We start from the raw sequence: 12922 nt of genomic DNA on the forward strand, positions 1-12922 counted from the left end.
AGGTTGGCAGTTCAAACCCACCAGCCGCTCAATGGGAGAAAGATGTGGCAGTCTGTTTCCATAAAGATTTACAGCCCTGGAAACCCTATGGGGCAGTTCTACTCTCTCCTGTAGCGTTGCTATGAGTCGAAATCTACTGGATGGCAGTGAGTTTTTATGGACCTCACCCCTAGAAGTAGCCCCACTCTTCTCATATTTGTGCTGATCATTTGTCGACTTTTGTTATGAGTTTTACTACCCATGTATGTGTTACTTAACAATAGTTCAGTTTTACCTGTTGAACTTTATGTAAATGTAATTGTGTAGTATGCATACTTTACTGTCTTCATTCTTTCAATATTATGTTTGTGGAAATCATTTATACTGTTACTGTGTTTTTACCTACCATCTTATTTTTAAATTTCTATTTGTCCCATCCATTCTAGGTTTTATTTTTCTCTCCTTTCTTGCCTTCTTTTGGATTTTTTTTTTATAATTTTACTTTCACTTTCTGTTGGTTTGGAATCTATACATTGTTTCTTTTCTTTTAGTGGTTACCTTGTAAAGTACAATGAGCATAACCTAATGATAAACTCGAAAGTTAAATAATACTTTTAGATGTGTCTGGGTAAATACTAAGACATGAGAACATGTCGACTGTATTTTCTAACCACCTGACTTTTTTTTTTTTATATGTTACTGTTGTCAGGCGTTTTAATTTTTTTTTTTTTTGTCCCTTCAAATAATTGTTACCTTTTAAACATTTTCTCAGATATTTTCTTGTTTCTTTGTTCTTTATTCCTCCCTGTAACCAACCAAACCAACCCCACTGCCGTCGAGTGGACTCCGACTCATAGCAACTCTACAGGACAGGGTAGAACTGCCCTATAGCTTATATATTCCATCTGGGATCACTTATCTTGCCTGAAATATATTCTTCAGAATTCCCTTTAGTGAGGTCTGCTAGCTGCAGACTCCTTCAGTTTTTTCTTAATTTTACTCTCACTCTTGAAAAATACCTCTGGTTGGCAGTTATTTTTTTCCAGCTGTTCTAGGTATCATCCTACTGTCTTCTGCAGCCATTGCTACTATTAAGAAATTAGCTGTCAGTGTAACCACTGCTCCTTTGGCGGTCATCTGTCTTTTTCTCTCTGTTTTTGTGGTTTTCTTTTTACCTTTGGTGTTTCATTAATGATGTTTCTAGGTAGGGACCTTTTTTTATTTACCGTCCTTTGATTTGTTGGATTTGTTAAATCTGTGAATTGATGTCTTAACAGTTTTGGAAAAATTTCAGCCATTATCCTTTTAGATAATGCCCCTGCCCTATCTGTTTCTTTTATTTCTGGAATTCTTATTTTATCCTTTATATCTCTTCGCCATATTTATATTTTCCATCTCTTTAGACATCTCTGGGAGAATACTAAGACATGAGAACACATTGGCTCTATTTCTGTGCTGCGTTCTGGATAACTTCTTATCATTAATCTTCTCTTCAGTTGTACCTAATCTGTTGTTAATCCTGACTATTGAGTTTTTAATTTCAGTTATTATATCTTTTATCACTGGAGGTTCTATTTGACATTCCTCAAATCTGCTAGGTCATATTTTATATATTTATATATATTATATTTTCTTGTACTAGCAGATATTTTCAAGCTTTTATTTTATTCTAATTTATTTTATGGTCTGTTGTGGGTAATTTCAGTATCTAGTCTTGGTGATCTTATTCTGCTGCTTATTATCTCTGCTTATTCTTGCTCATGATGCATTTTTCTTATGTGCTTTCTTATTTTTTATTTTGAGCTGCTCATTTTCCTTAGAATATTATTTGCTTCTTCCAGGCATCTAGGGACATTATCAGTCTAGGACTACTGTAAATTCATGAATTGAGGTTTTTAGATCATCTAGGTGAGGTTTGTCCTGAAATCTGTGCTAGATCTGGCTTATAGTTACAAAATCTCAGAAACAGTTTTTTTGTTTGCTTGTTTCCCCCTATTTTGCTTAGCCCCAATACAGCCTTCCCTGCAGCCCCTTGGAGGTAGGGGAGATTTACTTCTGGTTCATTCTCACCCAGAGGATTTTGCTTCTTTGGGTCCTAGCTGAGTGGGAGATAGGTGTCCTGTTAGACTCCCCTCTTAGGTGGGCCATGGGGTTCCATTTCCCCACATTCCATGATGTAGTCAAAACTACAGCTTAAGTTCCTATGTTCAAAAACAGGACTTAGGTCAAAAGCGACTTTGGTGATTGGCTTACTTTTATGAGTTCCCTATTTTTCTTAGATTTTGCTCAGGTTATTTCAGGCAAAGGTCCCTGGGTGGTGCAGCTTGTGCTAGCCTACTAACCTAATAGTTGGCAATTCAAACCCAGCCAGCAGCACCACAGGAGAACAGCCTGACAATCTGCTTCTGTGAAGACTACAGCCAAGAAAACCCTGTGGAGCAGTCCTGCTTTGTAACACATGGAGTTGGCATGAGCTGGAATCAACTCAACAGCAATATGTTTAGTTTTTGTATTTTTAATTTCAGGCAATTCTAAAACCTTGTCAGTTCTTCATTACCTAATAAGATGATTTTTGTAGTTCATCAGCCTTTTCAGCGGGAAGGTTGGTTCTGATAAACTAAAACCAAAAAACCAGACCTGTTGCCGTCGAGTTAATTCCAACTCATAGTGACCTTATAGGTCACAGTAGAACTGCCCCATAGGGTTTCCAAGGAGTAGCTGGTAGATTCAAACTGCTAACCTTTTGGTGAGCAGCCGAACGCTTAACCACTGGTGCTACCAGGGCTCCTCTGATAGCCTTTGGTGGTGGTGTTGTTGCTAGGTGCCGTTGAGTCGGTTCCAACTCATAACAACCCTATGTACCACAGAACGAAACACTGCCGGTCCTGCGCCATCCTTACAATTGTTGTTATACTTGAGCCCATTGTTGGCAGCCACTGTGTCAGTCCATCTCGTTGAGGGTCTTCCTCTTTTCCGCTGACCCTGTACTTTACCAAGCGTGATGTCCTTCTTCAGGGACTGATCCCTCCTGACAACATGTCCAAGTATGTAAGATGCAGTCTCGCCATCCTGGCTTCTAAGGAGCATTCTGGTTGTACTTCTTCCAAGATCTGATAACCTAGCCTACCATATAATTCCTCATCTCATCTTTCACCCCTACTCCTTACTGTGTCTTCTAGCCATACCAAAGAGCAAATGTGTGTATGTATCATTTATCATCCTGGATACTTGGAGCATCCCTTATGGAGTCCTGCAAGTCCAGAATATCAGTAGGTCTTTAAACAGATAAGAATTACAAGTCTGCATTTTCCTATCTCCTAGTAGAAATGCAAACAATTCCAGGAAGTCTCTTTACCTGGACATCTGGAGATTCCGAAGCACCTAGTGCTGTGTCGCAGGGTGAACACTATTTTATGTAGCCATCTGTGTCTTGGTAGCACAGATAGGGGTAGATTGAGTGGAGCTCTGTGTTGATGCTCATGTGAGGGACAGTGAACCACCCATGTTCATTTGTAGGTGTATCTGGCATGGGGTGTGTGTGACTGTGCCATATCCCTAAGATCCCACGTAAAGCTTCTGAGTTTTCTGGCTGGAAGACCAAGTGAGAAGGTCTGGAGGAAAGCTTGCACTTTGGATAACTAAGTCCAAGCAGATATGAGTATGGCAGGAATGCGTCTGGCCAAGGAGCCTGTTCTTAGAGCAAAAGAGAGAAAACCAATCTTTTACACAGTATTCACACTGGACAATAACAGGGATCTTTATAGAACCAGAAATATGCTATTTTAGAAAGGAAGACTTGGAAACTTCAACCTTAGCAGAGGAGTGTCAGGTAGGGTTGAACTATTAGCACTATCATTTTATAGGTTCTAATACTCTTTGAACCAAGGCTTATTAAAAGCAAACAAATAATTTATTGCTGGTTCTTTTTAACTGATAATAGAAATTACTTTTAGAGAACTAAAAGCTTAGGAAAGGAGGATCTATGATTATAAAACAGTATTGATCATGAAGTTTACTATGCATGAAATCTAATGTTATACCTATGTCAAATTTAATTCGTTACCCAGGAAAATACAGAGTTATCAAAGGCATCATTTCTCCTGTTGGTGATGCATATAAGAAGAAAGGACTCATCCCCGCCCATCACCGGGTTATCATGGCAGAGCTCGCCACCAAGAATTCAAAATGGGTGGAAGTTGACACATGGGAAAGTCTTCAGGATGAGTGGGTAGAGACTGCTAAAGTGCTAAGGTAATTATGGTAAAGTCAACGTTGTCACTTCTATGGAAATGGGTTGGGAGGCTCTCTGGCTTTTTGCCATATGTCAGTGCTGCCTGCATCTGTGAACATACAATCAGTTGCCATCAAGTTGACTCCAACTCATTACGACCCCACATGTGTCAGAGTAGAGCTGTGCTCCATAGGGTTTTTAGTGGCTGAGTTTCCAGAAGTAGATTGCCAGGACTTTCTTCCAAAGTGCCTCTGGGTGCACTCAAATTGCCAACCTTTGGGGTAGCAGCCAAGCGCGTTAACAGCTTACACCACCCAAAGACAGTTGTGAACATACAGTAAAACTGTCACTAGTATTGGAAAGGCTTAGGCTGCACCATTCCTGTGTGAGGTTATTACGAGGCTCTAGAGCACCTTTCTTTTAGGGAAAAAGAGCATGGGGTGTTCCTTAGCCTTTATATTTTCCTTGTTTTGAGATGTTTGCTACTATGTGATATCTCTGTATGAGAACAGAGGAAGCCTGCCTGACCTGTCCATCTGTGCCCCAAATGAGAAAGGAAAACTTGTAATAGGATGTTATCATCATCAATTTTCTTAGATATAAAAGACAGAGGCAGGTAAACAGTTTCACAATTAAAGTTCTGAAACCAGAGCAAGTAACATCTGATTATTACTTAATATTAGCTTGAATATAAAATAAAAGAGCTTTCTGAGAAGACATTTCTTATATCTGTCCCTAGAGTTCTTTTTTTTTTTTTTTTAATTGTGCTTTAGGTGAAACTTTACAGAGCAAATTAGTTTCTTATTCAGTGATTTATATGCAAATTGTTTTGTGACATTGGTTACAATCCTTGTGATTTGTCAATGCTCTCCCCTTGCACACCCTGATTCCATCCATCCAGTTCTCCTGCCCTTTTCTGCCTTCTTGTTATTGATTTTGGGCAGGTATTGCCCTTTTGGTCTTGGATACATGACTGAACTAAGACGCATGTTCCTCGTATGTGTTATTTTTTGTTTTATAGACCTGTCTAATCTTTGGCTGAAGGGTGAGCTTCTGAAGTGGCTTCAGTTCTGAGTTAAAAGGGTGTCTGGGGGCCGTAGTCTCAGGGGTTCTTCCAGTCTCTGTCAGACCAGTAAGTCTGGTGTTCTTTAAGTTCTGAGCCTTCTGGTTACTAACTGTATCAGCCAGGGTCAGAGTAGGAAATAGAAACCATTCTGGGTGTTTTAAACAGAAGGGGATTTAGGTGCTGATACAAAACTGTGAAACGTGCTGGAGGAGTGGAAATGGGGGCTACCTCTGGCTTTTCGTTCCAAGCTCATACCTCCTTAGCTGCAGTTGGAGTTCAGGGAAATTCCTGCTTCTCCAACCAGCAAGGCTGCTGCTACATCATCTCAGACTGGGCAGTGGACTATGGAGTCCAGCCTCCATACTCACATTGTAAGGGATTGCTTGTCAGGCTCCACAGCCACAGAAAGAAGGCCACCGTCACCCTCTGCCTTCCAAATCTCTCCCGAATGAATCTCATTGACAGAACCTCAGTCACATCTAGAACCTGCCTGCAAGGACCCCTGGGAAATGTGTTTAGTGTAGGATTGGACACTGAGCCAGTAGACAGTATCTAGCATGTAAGTAGTTAAGTGAGCATCTTATCAAGAGAACTTACTTTGCAGACTTGGCAGGGAGAAGACAGTCTCCTCTGGCTGATGGCCTAAAATTCTCCTATCAGAGACCAGGCTCCTGGGTTCCAGCCTTACCCAACTCTCTGGCTCCATGGTTACCTTATTGTCCATTGCACACTCAACTCAGCCATTCAAAAGGAAAGGGATTTAGAGGCATAGAGGACTCAGAGTTGGATCCCACAAGTGTAGCTTGTGTTACTTGGGTAACTGTGCAGTTGTAAAATGGTGGGTTTCCTGCCATCAGCCCAGAATAAAAAAACATTCACAAATCCCACCTGTGGTCCCATCTCTGGGACCTTATCCTTGGCATTGTAGTTCTTTACACTGCCCTTCTCCTCATTACTGGCCAAGCCACACTCTTCAGGGATTGAAAGTGTGGGCTCTGGATCCCTACTACCTGTTGCCATCGAGTTGATTCCAACCCATAGTGACCCTATAGGACAAGTACACCTGCCCCATAGGATTTCCAAGGCTGTAATCATAAAGATTACACATAGCGGAATGCCACATTTTTCTCCCACGGAACCAGACTGCCTACGTTCAAATCCTGGCTCTGCTGTTTATGAACTAAATGACCTTGGCAAATTAGTCAGTGCCTTGCTCTCTAAATGGGAATGATAAACAATTCTGGTATAATGATGGCAATAATATAGTTAATTTATAATAACCAAACATAATTAAAACATTTATTCAATCACATTTCTATTGAATGCCTCCTGTGTTCCAGGGACCGTGCTGGGAACTGCAGTTGCAACTCTGTGCCTTCATTCCCTCTCCCATCCTGTTATGGGGATAATAATGATAATAATTCTTATGAACACAGGATGTTGAGAGGATTTAGTCAGATAATCTGTATAAAAGGTATAGTGTAGTGCTTGGTACATGATAAATAATTAATGTTAATTCTTGCTATCAGGACACAGACACAGTCCCTCCTTTTGTGAAAGTTAGGATAATAATAGCTGCCGTTTGTTGTGCTCCCAGGATTTTCCTTGGTTTCTACCCCTGAGAGCCAGTACCTAGCAGTACAGTATACTAGCCAGCATACATCCTGACTGGTGTTTCGGGATTGTTGTTGTTAGTTGTCATTGTGTCAGCTTTGACTGATGATGACCCCATATACAATAGAACCAAACATTGTCTGATCCTGTACCATCTTCATAATCTTTGATATGCTCAAGTCCATTTTTTGCCACCACAATGTATTTTGAGTGGCTTCCAACCTAGGGGGCTCATCTTCCAGCACTATATCGGCCAGTATTCTGTTGTGATCTGTAGGGTTTTCACTGGCTAATTTTCGGAAGTAGATTGGCAGGTCTTTCTTCCTAGTCTGTCTTAGTCTGGAAGCTCTGCTGAAACCTGTCCACCATGGGTGACTCTGCTGGTATTTGAAATACCCATGGCATAGTTTCCAGTATCACAGCAACTTGCAAGCCACCACAGTACGACAAGCTGACAGGTGTGGTGATGGTGGCCTCTGGGGGTACCAGTGGTTAAACATTTTGACTCTTGTTCTGCCTTTAACATTGGGTCAGAGGTTCTTAGGCATCTCCAGAGGGATATTAGCAGAGCACTGTGAGAAAGAGGAATGGTCTGTTGTTTTTGTTGTTTTATAGACACCATCAAGAGAAACTGGAGGCTAGTAACTCTGGTAACCAGCAGGACTCACCTAGTCTGGAAAGGTCTGGACGAAAGAGGAAATGGACTGAACAAAGAGAAGATTTTAGTCAAAAGAAACCCCCACAACCAAAAATGAAAGGTTTGTATGTTTTACCAGGATTTACAGACTAGAGTTTATAAGATTCTAGGGCAGGTCTACAGGAGAAAGATATGGCAATCTGACTCTGTAAAGATACAGCCAAGAAAACCCTATGGAGCAGTTACGCTCATCACATAGGGTTCCCATGAATCAGAATTAACTCTGCAGCACCCAACAACAACAACAGAAAGGGCTGGGTCAACTCCCTTTGTATTTTCATTTCATATTCGATACATGTGGATGCCTGAGAAATGCTCCTTGTCCGTTTTATGAGAGAAGGGGAGCAAAAGTTGCTCTGAGCTTGTTTGTTCTGAGGTGGTTCTTAAGTTTTGAAGTGTTCTCAATCTCTTTTGGGAACCTGATTTTAATAAAAGCTGTGGACCCTCTTTCCAGAAAAACATGGACACATGCATTCATTTTTCAGGCAGGGAGCTATTAGAAAGCAAACACCAATGCTCTATTCTTCTCCCCAGGTATGCCAGAGGTGAAGTTGCTGTGCGGGGCAGATTTTTTGGAGTCTTTTGGCATTCCCAATTTGTGGAAGAGCGAGGATATCGCCCAAATTGTAGGAGGCTATGGGCTCATCTGTATTACCCGGGCTGGAAATGATGCTCGGAAATTCATCTACGAATCAGATGTGCTGTGGAAACACCGGAGCAACATTCACCTGGTGAACGAGTGGATCACCAATGACATCTCATCCACAAAGATCCGGCGAGCCCTCCGAAGGGGCCAGAGCATCCGCTACTTGGTGCCAGACCTAGTCCAGGAATACATTGAGAAGCATAATTTGTACAGCTCAGAGAGTGAAGACAGGAATGCTGGGGTTATTCTGGCTCCTCTGGAGCGAAACACTGCAGAAGCTAAGTCATGAGGAATCCAACAGTCTGATAGTTTGCATTTCTCTTTGAGGCTTTGAGAAAACCTGGATGTTAGTAACTTAGGAAAGGAGTTGTGATCCTGTTTCATAAACTAAAGCTTAAAAGTTTGGTAAAAATCAAAAGAAAATTCAAATCAGGTTTGTTTTTTTCTTTTTGTTGGAAGTTGTTAAGATGAATGTTTTCAGTATGATTTTTTTTTTAGAACATATGAATCCCTTGATCTATCTTAAAAACAAGAGATTAGCAGCGCTAAAGCCAGAGAATATTTAATCAAACTAACTACAAATGGGAAGTCAAAAAGGACATCCTGGCTTTAGCACATGTGAAAAGCAAGAGTCCATTAAAAATCCTAACTTTAGTTATGAAGGGAATTGACATTTTATGGGTGTCTGTTGCTGGTCAGTCTTCACCCAGGGTGACCAAAGGAAAGAATTCTTGAAATGATCATCTTATAAAGTGCACCATTGATCAGTCATCTCTAGCCATGCAGAGTAAAGGCTGTGAATACACTCTGGCACACATGAGAATGGCCGGTTAAGCTTTGCCAAGATGCACCTGCCTAGAGTCCTACCTTTGGAGGTAGGGAATGGGGCCCAAACACCTGAGAGTTTAGACAGGTACACGGGTGGTTCTGATGGCCACCAGAGGTGGAGAATCTCTGCCTACATGCTCTACACCCTAAGTACAGCCTTTTTGTGGGTGCTGTGCTGGCCTGGCCATCCCCCACCCTTTATCTTCAGGAACAGCCTCAGAGATGATGTCACACTATCTGGAACCAAAAGAACCAGAGAGAATGAGGGGTCTCGTTCAAGGCTTATATTAAGTATGGCTGTTCTTAGCCTTTATTCATAGCTTCATAATCCAAAGATGAGCAGAGACCCTAGGAACCAGAGAAATGCCACACTGGATCAGCCCAGTGCTCCCTGAAGCCCAGAATTTTGAGCTGATGAGTGCCTTGTGGCGAAACTGTCCATGATCTCAGTGAGAAATTCTCCTGAGGTTCCGAAGAGGCCTGCCTTCTCTGTCCAGCCCACTGTGAATCTGCCATTTGTGAATTTAAGCAGAAAAAGAGTCTGTTTTCTTACACTTTTTCTCCTCTTGACCTTCTGTGTGAATCCTACCCAAAGTTGAACTCTCAATAATTAAAGTTACAGCTTTATGTTAAAACCACAAGCTTGTCTTTTGGTTTGCTACTGATTAAAATTTTACCTATTGGTAAAGCAAGAAGACCAAAAACAGCTTTTCATGGAATAGTTTTATGCTTCTTGAAAATAGTTTATGATAGAAACAGGACTGGAGTTAAATTCCTAATGAAAACAACAAAAGAATTTACCTTTTGGCAATTTATATTTCATATGTAGTTCACTCAAGAGGAAGGGTTTATAATTCTGCAGAAGAAAAGAATATAACTATGCAATTGTATAGTCAGATCTGAATCGATAGTTTTAAAAAAGGAAAATGTTAAATAAAGCTGGCATATGTATATTCTGTTGTTGTTGACTCATAGTGACTGCATGTGACAGAGTAGGACTGCCCCATAGAATTTTCTTGGCTGTAATCTTTTATGGAAGCATATTGCCAGGTCTTTCTCTCACGAAGCCGCTAGGTGGACTCGAACTGCCAACCTTTCGGTTAGCAGCCGAATGCATAACTGTTGTGCCACCACTACGGCTCCAGAATTATTCTTTTTGAAGCCACTAGGCCAACTTCTCAAAGAGCAAGGGGTGCAAAGCAGGGTACCTAGTAGGTCTCCATATCTATTTGCTGAGTAAATGAACATTTAGTATCTCAGGTCATAGAGATGAAGGTCATTTTTCCCTACTTAGCTTTTTGGAGTTTAAGAGCTAGAGCAACACTAAAAAATAAAAAAATAACAGTACAGAAGCAGATAAAGAGATCAACGTTTAAGTCTGATTTCTGCTGGAAAAAGTACACCTAGTTTATCTGATGTGTGAATTGCAGAAAGATTCTAATTCTGGAAACTACTTTTGTGCCAAAAGCTATAGTGCCTTCCTACCTAGTAGTGCCCATACCTTGCTTAGCTGTGAGTGTGTTAATGTGAGGACCCACTGGGTAAAGCATGTGGGAACCCTTCCAGAAAGCCTGGTAATGGCAAAATATCCTATTGTCGTACTACTAATGGACCATCAACTTTGTGCATAGAACAAGCTCTTTGGCTATTTGACCCAGTACTGAGGACGCTGCTAATGCCACAACATAGTAGTATGGTTTTGGGTGTTTTCAAGGGCAGAACATCCTTTTTTGGATAATGGAAATTATAACGACCTCACAGGGGCGTAAATATTCATGACTACTGTGAATTCCTTTGAGGAAGAAGAAATTATGCCATTGTTTGTTGCCTACCACATCCTTTTTATAGTTTATTTTAATAATGTGAGTGTAGAGTTTGGGAAATGTGTGGGGCTGGTGTTTTCTCTGTGTTGTACTCCTTCACCCCTTATGTTGTTTGTGTAATTTGAATGCAGTAAACGACCCTGCCGTTGAAGTCCTTTACCGGCAGGTCATTTTCAGGTGAGTATAGAACTCCCGGAGAGCTCTTCTGTTGTTGTTTACCTGTTTAGTGGACAAATATAAACAACAAACATTTTAATTAGAGTGAGTTCTCCTTGGTGATCAAGATAGAGACATTGAGCCAAAGGGATGATTTAGGTTTGTTAAAAGAAAATTCTGACGAAGCTAAAATTAAAGTGTTTATTTGGTTCAGAAAGATTCATCAATCAGGCAGCCTGGTCCCAGTGGGACCATGAAGTGGTCCTCAAACAAAAGCAAGCTGAAAAGTTATATGGAAAACAGAAGGCAGAGAGAAAGGCAAAGCAAAATATTTTTTCATGTGTTTTGACTATCAGGTCATACAGAGAACAAAATGTACAGGACACGTAAAAATTTAAACTTACCTAAGCTAAAACATCTAGGCATATTATGTGCTGTTGAGTCAATTCCAACTCATAGGGACCTATATGACAGAGTAGAACTGCCCCCATAGAGGCTATAATCTTTACTGGAGCAGATCACCAGGTCTTTTCTCTTTCAGAACCACTGGTGGGTTCCAACCCACCAGCACTTTCAGTTAGCAGCTGAGCACTTAACCATTGCACCACCAGGTCTCCTTGTCCAGGCAAGTAGGCAGGTCAAAACATGTGCAAGCAAAAATGTTTGTGTATACCAATAATGTCAAAGGAGACAGAAATTTCAAGTGGAAGTGGGTGGGCAGAGTGGAATCATTCAAGCTTCCTGCCTCCAGCTAACCTGGAGAATAAAGTGCAGACTTAACAAGTACTATAGGTGATAGGGTCGCTACGAGTCGGAATCGACTCGACGGCAGTGGGTATAGGTGATGGGAAGGAGCACTAGTGGCACAATGGTTAAGCACTCAGCTGCTAACCAAAATGTTGGCAGTTTGAACTCACTCTGGCTCCACAGGAGAAAGACCTGGCAATCTGCTTCCATAAAGATTGCAACCAAGAAAACCCTTGGGGCAGTTCTACTTTGTCAGACAGCACCCAACAACAACAACAGGTGGAAGGAAGCATCTCCCCAAGGTCAGCATGTGCAGCGGTAGGAGGGTTGCTAATCTGCCACCTTCCTTGCCCTGCCTCCCTAATTCAGCTCTCTGGGAGCTCAGAAACCATTATGAAATAGGGTTCTTTAACATTTATTCCTGGGTGCCACAGGAAGTCCATTCCTGTGAATTATTCTCATAATTCTTCCCGAAGGTCTCTTGACCAAAAACATTCACAGCAACATCTACTCAACTGTAAAGATAAATAAACAGTGTCCTTCTCTGAAATCTGTAGTGGTACTGTTTGAACTTAATAAACTGCCCAGCATTTATTACATGCACACTTACAAGTGCTGGGCACACATCCTTGAGTATCTTAGGTGACAAGAAAACTGAGCGTGATTAGGTGACTGGTGTAAACACACGACTGGGACTTGGATCCAACCAGTTTGTCGTCAGAGCCTGTGCTCTTAACCTCTCTACTCCGTAAATAAAATAAGATTTTTCAAAGAATGATGTTTTTGCCAAATCTTAAAATTTTCATCCACCCTTATAATAATGCTCAAAGAATTTTCTTTTATAAAAACCAGTATAAATAAATAAAGCTTTCAACACTATTATGATAGTCTGATGGTGATGTCTGGTGTATTCTCAGTCACACACAGAAGGACTAAGTTGAATTCGCCCAATGTTATCAATTCCTTGGAACTAGGGCAACAAATGACCAGAGACAGAGGGAGGAGGTGATATAAGCCATAATTCACTCTTTTTTTTTTTTTATTGTGGTAAAAAATGTACATAACAACACATCACTTCAACGTTCGTTTCGTGTACCACTCAGTGACATTAATAATGTTCACCATGCTATGTATC

At 41.0% G+C, this 12922-nt stretch overlaps 1 protein-coding gene across 2 annotated transcripts in view; it reads left to right on the forward strand.

Annotated features, from left to right (window-relative positions):
• Positions 1–12654, forward strand: part of NMNAT1 (nicotinamide nucleotide adenylyltransferase 1) — a 43953-nt gene extending 31299 nt beyond the window's left edge. For both annotated transcript variants that reach the window (XM_049877877.1, XM_049877879.1), the window contains exons 3-5: positions 4047–4230; positions 7506–7648; positions 8122–12654. In XM_049877877.1, the coding sequence (XP_049733834.1) occupies positions 4047–4230; positions 7506–7648; positions 8122–8522 (728 nt within the window). In that variant the 3' untranslated portion in view covers positions 8523–12654. The remainder of the gene's footprint in view (positions 1–4046; positions 4231–7505; positions 7649–8121) is intronic.
• The last annotated feature ends 268 nt before the right edge of the window (positions 12655–12922 follow it).

The sequence above is a fragment of the Elephas maximus genome, chromosome 3 (assembly GCF_024166365.1).
Source record: "Elephas maximus indicus isolate mEleMax1 chromosome 3, mEleMax1 primary haplotype, whole genome shotgun sequence".
NCBI lineage: Eukaryota > Metazoa > Chordata > Mammalia > Proboscidea > Elephantidae > Elephas > Elephas maximus.